This window comes from Pyrus communis, chromosome 3 (genome assembly GCF_041283825.1).
Source record: "Pyrus communis isolate YQ-2024b chromosome 3, ASM4128382v1, whole genome shotgun sequence".
Classification (NCBI taxonomy): domain Eukaryota; kingdom Viridiplantae; phylum Streptophyta; class Magnoliopsida; order Rosales; family Rosaceae; genus Pyrus; species Pyrus communis.
The window spans coordinates 8,727,531-8,734,470 of NC_142567.1; the positions used below are offsets into that span (position 1 = coordinate 8,727,531).

General features: G+C 33.2%; 1 protein-coding gene across 16 annotated transcripts; it reads left to right on the forward strand.

The window, feature by feature from the left end:
* On the forward strand, positions 1-6,261 carry LOC137716013 (uncharacterized). 16 transcript variants are annotated; one of them, XR_015960610.1, is made up of 6 exons: positions 1-139; positions 238-280; positions 905-1,015; positions 1,353-1,436; positions 2,148-2,196; positions 6,022-6,261. XR_015960610.1 is itself a non-coding variant. In XM_088690875.1 (5 exons), the coding sequence occupies exons 2-5, from the start codon at positions 1,008-1,010 to the stop codon at positions 3,392-3,394; spliced, it is 237 nt and encodes a 78-aa protein (XP_088547001.1). In that variant the 5' UTR covers positions 119-139; positions 905-1,007; the 3' UTR covers positions 3,395-3,453. The 16 variants fall into 16 exon arrangements, 1 of the variants encoding a protein (XP_088547001.1); XR_011065622.2 differs by lacking the exon at positions 6,022-6,261 and adding an exon at positions 5,950-5,973 and having other exon boundaries at positions 2,138-2,196; XR_015960609.1 differs by lacking the exon at positions 6,022-6,261 and adding an exon at positions 4,109-4,181.
* The last annotated feature ends 679 nt before the right edge of the window (positions 6,262-6,940 follow it).

Genomic DNA, 6,940 nt, shown 5'->3' on the forward strand with positions numbered 1-6,940 from the left:
TACGCGCTGGTCATCTGGAAGGGAAAGAAAAATCTGGGCAACTGGGGTTTCTCTCTCTCATTCCACTCTTTCTAATTCCACTTTCTCTAAAAAAAAAATCCCAAAATTGGGTCTCTAGGACTGGAACTGGAAGTAAAAGGTACCCTTTTCTTTTTTTGGTATTTTTTTTGTTTAATTTTTTTCATTTCATGCATGGTGGATTTCTCTTTGGTGATCATCGAATTGCTTGGTATTTAGGGTGATCTAATTTTTCTGGCTTTTCAAGAGCCAGCAGCATGAGGTACACTTTTCTGTTCTTCTTCTTTTTTTTTCTTTTTTTTTTTTTTTTAATTTTTTTTAATTTTCTAATTTTTATGTAATGGATGGAGGTGGATTCTTTGAGCATACCTGGGATGGTGAGAAATTGGAGCTCATCTTGGGCCAAATCCATTTGGATTTGGTGTCTGATTGGAGGAAAAGAAAATAAAATAAATTTGGGGTTTGTATTGATTTGGTGTTTGGTTTTATTTAATTTTTATTCTTGCATGTTTGCTTTTTCTGAATTTTCACTGTTTGATATGTTAGTTGTAGATTACGGTGTTCGATTGATTTCAATGGAGTGAGTTGTTAATTTGTCCTCTATTTATTCATGTTATTTTATGAATGCTTGCATAATCTGTATCTCATTTCACTACCCTTTGGGTGTATGTTTGATAAATTGTCAATGTTTTTTTCTGTTAATTTTTAAGTCTATGTGTGTGTTGTTTACCCTAGACTTTGGACATCAATTTGTTCTGTTTTCTTGGTGGTTTGATGCGTTTTGTGTTGTGTTTTTCGGTCAATTGACTTAGTTCATATGATTAATTCCCATGGTTTCCATGCCATATTGGTTGAATTTATTTTAACAATTTTTTTTTTGTTGCAGCAATATCTCATATAAACAACAAGTGGTAGGTTTACAGGACATTAACCAATTAGTTGGGCTATTAGTTCCTTTACTTTGTGATGTCCCTGGTGTGAGTAAAAAAATGCTCAGGTACTTTATAGTTAGGAAAATGTAACAATGGCTTTTCTATGTGCTTTACTTTATTATGTTTTGATAAACTGAGGTTCAGCAACAGGTTACTGAAATTATCACTTATATATATAGCCTCCACCACAAAGTAATTTCCTAAGAAATGTGTAGTACTTTGTCTTCTGGGTTAGTGTTCTCTAATTTAGATTAGGGCTTTGAGCTTGGTAAGGTTTCTTTTCTTGATGTACCTCATTTTTTTCTTGATGTACCTCATTTTTTTTATTCATTGTTTTTCTTTTTGGAGTTTTTGATTTACATATAGATTCTACATTTAAATTCACTTTTTGTGATCCTGCAGATTTTGTCTTTGTAATCAGATGGTTGATATTGCTGACTGATTTCATTCTTCTTCACTTTCAAGAAGCACCGGTGTTTATTGAAGGTATATAATCCATTTAGACATTTAGTTTTCAATGTATCAAGTATTTTGCATTGTTAGTTTTCTGTTACTTTTGTTGCTGCCTGCCTTTTTTTTTTTCCCCTTTTTTTTTTCGTTTTTATCCACTTCTCTTTCACTTTTGTGCAACCCATTGTCCTCAATTTATAATCTTTCGTTGGATAATCTGATAGTCCAATCTATTCTCAAGCTATATCTTTGGTTTTAAACTATTCTAGCCAGTTTAATCTTTAAATTGATCAATGTTAACCCCAACATTTTATTTTCGTTCTATACGCATTGGAACCAAACTTAATTGGCGCTAGAAACGTATAAAGCCTTCAACTATACCATGAATGCAATGTTAGCCAATAAATAATTATAAAAAGTAACTTCATCATGGGCTACAATCATATCCAGCATCGTTCCATGATTGTTACCAACCTTTAAAATCAAATTTAGCATCGGTATGTTTTACCTCTCTGTTTCAATCTTAACCACTAGTGGCTACAATGTTGTATTAATCACCGTTATCGATTGTTCTTAACATATGATCATCAGATCCCAATATGTTGACCGTCGTTTTCCCTGCCTTATCGTATGTGAAACAATTATATTTGCACTCACTTTTATTCATTGGAAACAGTATTTGTGTCTTTCCATATCCAATCCTTGTTGCAAAATGTTTACAATTTGATCTGTTTCAGTTTCGTACAGCCAAATTGGAATCAATCTAAAAGAACTGCGTCTATTCGCCGTCTTCAAGGTATAACATTGATCACTCTCAACTTTTAATTTCTTTTTCAACATTTTTTCCTTTTGCATTTCTTAAAAAACCTTTATTCAATAGATACTAATATGGTCACTTACAACATAAAAAAATCTTCATTTTTTTTTGTCAATATTTAAGTTTTTCTTATTTTCTTCATAAACCAGGTCAGTCCATAACTCTATAACCATCCACGTATATAACTTATCCATTTTTATCATTGTGGCATCAATATAAATTTACTCTTATTTTTTGAGGTGGGATTGGTCTTAAAACACAAGAACCAAAATTTAATTGATCCCATTGTTCAGTACACAAAAATTCCATCGACCCATAAACCTCACATGAAACACAAACGTATTCACCTCTTTTTTTCCGTCTTCCCCTTAGTTTTTACCTATTTTTTTCACAGCATTTTTTCCTTCATGATTAGGTTTAGCACAGAGTTTTTAAATCTGTTAAACCATATTTGTTTTAAGTGTTTTGCTTAAAACTGTGTCAATTTTTCAATGAAAAATCTTGAATACCTTGACATTTATCCAATGGATAAATTCATTACATTCTTTTCGGTGAAACACTAAAGGTTTACAATTTCTTTCTTGCTGCATTATAATAGAAATGTGAAGAATAAAGTCAATTTAAAAACCTAATATCTATCTATGTTCTTCGTTGTCCCACAAGATTTTTTTCATTATATGAAGAAAATAGATAGATGCTCCACCCATTATGCAGAATAAAGGTATACTCAATACAGCAATGCACTAGTAGCCTAGCTAGTCATAATACTAAATTAGTATATTTACCTCAAAATATATAAATAAATAAATAAAAACATTTGTCTCTCATATATTACATACCCCAAAACAATAACATAATTAAAACATTAGTATATTACTACAAAATATCAAATGTCCAAGGATAAGCAAAATGAAGAGAGTTGCATTTCAACGTTGAGGATGCAATCACGAGCATTTATATATGCTTTCACATTTTCCAGACTTGTACATTAATGATTATGAATTTTATTTATTTTAAACTCCCTTTAAAAATACTATTCATGAGAGTTTGTATGGTTCTAAAAATTCAAAAGGCGATGTACCCATCCTCAAAGCGTAAAGGATGCAATCACGAGCGTTTTCCTTTTTTTTTTTTTTACATTTTTCACACTTGTAAATTAATTATTATAATTTTTTAATGTGTTTGTATTTTTAAATTACTTGATATTTTTATTTTTTAATGTGTTTATAATTTTTTAGTGTCACTCTTTGCCTACAATATACTATAAAAATAAGTAAATGAATGAAACTTAATTTTTTTAAAAATTTATATAGAATAATAATACAAACTTACATATTTAATATGCAATATATACATATACACTAAGGCTATGGTATTTTATAGTAATTTTTTTAACGTGTTAAAGCGGGTTAACAGTGTGTCACCCTCGTGTGAACCTGTTAAGGACTTGTTATTAACGGGTTCTTATTATGTCGACCTGAAACCTGTTATTTTTGTATCCTTTACGTATCATGTTAACATGTCGTTTAAGAAATTACCAGGTCTACCCACCCCCTCTGTTTTTTTTCTTCCTTCCCCATCTTTCATGGGATTTGCTTCCCAACTCCAGCCTTCTCTCCATGGCCAAGGTCCTCCTCTTCTTCCCTTGTTTTCTTTTCCTTTTCATTTCTGCTTACCCTTTATTTCCCTACATTTCTTTCCTTGCATTCTTTCCTTTATTTTCTCACTTCCTTGAGCCTTGTCTCAACTTCCCTATCACGTGTCTCCCTTCGGCAGCACACCTTGGTGTGATAGGAGCATATTTATGCTACTTAGTTATGTTGTTTCCTTGCATTTATGAAGTTAATTACTATTTATTTCAGTCTTTTAAGTTATTTTCGTATGTTTTTAGGTCCTAATGGCAAAAGGAGCAAGAAAGTGCATTTTGAGGCTATTTGGAGCATTTTTGGGCATGGATTGGATAGCTTAACCATGGAGTAAAGAGGATGGACGAAATTGAAGTCAAGAAGAGCTAGGAAAGGCTACAAATCTGGTGGAAGAAGTCCTAATGCTATGAAGATAAGGAAGAAGCAAGAAACAAGGAACCTTATCCAACCTTATCCAACCTTATCTTATCCTATCCTAGAAACCTTATCCTATTCTATCCTATCCAAATCAGGTTAGGACTTACACCTAGCTAATTAGAGGGAATTAAGTACACATTTAAATACCTAAATCAGTTTCTAGAAGCCTTATCCACTCAAATGCCGCAAGAACACCATTCCTTGTAGGTTTAGGAATTGCAATCCTTCTCCTACACAAATATCATGTATCCTTGGCCCTTTAGGTTTAGGAATCTGCCCTAAACCATCCCTTCTAGAAACCTTATCTCAGCCCTCTAAACATGCCGCACCAAAACCTTCTAGAATCCCTAAATCCTAGCCGAAATCCCTATTCCAATTCCCATTTGATTTCTGCCTTGAATTAACCCTTTTTCAATGGGATTGTGCAATCCTTTTCCTTCACTAAGTGTACCTAATTAAGCCTATATAAACCACCCTCTACCACAAATTCACACCACACCATCCACCACACCTCAAGAGCCTAAATTCACACAAATCCCCATTGTTGGTAGCAAGGAAGGAAGGAGGAGCCACCTGGAGTGTTTCTAGGTGTATTCTATCTTTGTTTTTAATGTTTAAGTTTAATTATCTTTGTTTTGCGAACATGTGGAACTAACTTCTTTTTAGTTAGAGGTGAATTCGAAGCCATGATTATATGTTTTATATGAACTAATTACGTCCAGTTATTGTTTCTTAAGGCTTGAATGTGATTTGCTTATCTAAGTTATTAAAACTTGTTTATGTATGTGGGTTGGGGGTCGACACTTAATTTGCATGCATGAATTTGATGCTAGAGTATAAGGGGGTTTCACGTAAGAGTTATTCACTTATATTCACAAGTAGTGGAGGTTGCTAGTCACAATCGTGTTAAGTAAATCCTTGGTATGAGTCTCATGCGTTTCATAGTGATGAATGCCTTGTCAATGCTTATGATTTTCATAGAACTTAATGACTTTTGACATGTATCTCTATCATGCGTTTCATATAGGGAACTTGAGAAAGATAATTTGGTTTAGATGCGTATTCCATCTAATTCAATGAAATAAGGAAAATCTGATGGTTAGTTGTGCGATGCAACTAACTTGGGGCGTTGTCATTCATAGTCTAAAGGAATAATAATTGGAAATTGGTTCGTATGCATATATCATGTGTGGAGAAGGACCCTCTAACTAGCCTTTCACCCATTTATGTCACTTAAATTCGTTTTTCCAAAGTATTTTCTACAAAGTTTCTGTTTTAAGTTTTAAATTCGTCAAAAACAATCCCCCTTTCATTTAGTCTTGTTATTTAAGTCAAAATCTGTTTTCTTTGAGTCTTTTGAGTCAAGTTAAGGTTTATTTTCGTCCAAAACACTTGTTAGGTCTAAAATTGAGTCTTTTTAAGTGTTTGTTGCTGTTTTGAGTGTTTTAAGTTAGTTTAGAGTCTATAGAGTCTATTTTAGTGTTTTTTTGAGTCTTAATCGTGTTGATTAGCATCCCTTCTAATCCCCGGTCTAAAACGATCCCTACTTTCATATACTACAATCATAGGGTTTTAATTTGAGTGTTAGAATATTTCACATCAAATTTTGGTGTTGGGTGGTTGCTAACATGTGTTTAGCACTAGGATTATGGTAGTGCTTTTTGCGCAGGTGGCTTGCTCAACCCCATTTTCCATTCATCCAATTTGGTCTTGGGTTTTTTTCTCTTGGTGGTGGTGACAGATTGGCAATGGCGGCGCAGCTAGTGTGGTGGAGTTTGCACTCTTCGAGATCTAGGATTTTTGTTGTTGTAGGCTTGCTCTTTATAGGCTTTTCAGTTGTACTTACTTTTGGCTTGTGCTTGTATTTGGATTGTTCTTTGGGCCTTCCATTTCTTGTGTTAGTTTTTATTAATGAAAGTTATCTATTTGACCAAAAACAAAATAAAAAGATACTTAAATATATTTTAATGATTTTGGATTATGATTTTTATATTATCATAGATGGTTCTTTAGTATTAGAATTTGTAGTTTTGGGAGCAAGTTTATCTCTCCTTATTGTTTACTATAAGTAAAGGTACTGGCACAAGGAAAACACACTACAATTTTCTTAAGCCTTTTTCTCCACTATTGTCATTGCATCCTCTCTCTTCCCTTAAGTGAAATAGGCCACAACACGTTAATAGTACGCTCCTAATGTTGTTACATAATATAAAGGTTATTTTTTGCTACAAATTAGTTCAAAATCCTCGTAACGCAATCCAAGTAACTTTTAAACATGGTTTCCATTTCATGAAATCATCATCATGATGTATGAACTCAATTTTATGCTTTATGAATTATAATATTCTGCCTAAGTTATGTTCGCGTACATTGTTGTGGTTGTTAATGCTCAAAACTGGGAGGTCAACAAAGATTAGTACAGTCAACCTTTGATGGGATCAAGGTAAAAATTTTAAGTCATTGGCAACCAAATTTAAGTGGTTTACCCTCAAAATTATGTTACGTCCGCTATAGTGCTCTGTAAATATTTGATATAGGTTACAAGAACGAAGCACACCAGCTGTCGCCCACCAACAACGCTTGTTATCACACCATACAAATTCCAAAATTGAGGAAGACATAGGCCGCACCATACTCCACAGACCACCAAAACGAACGCC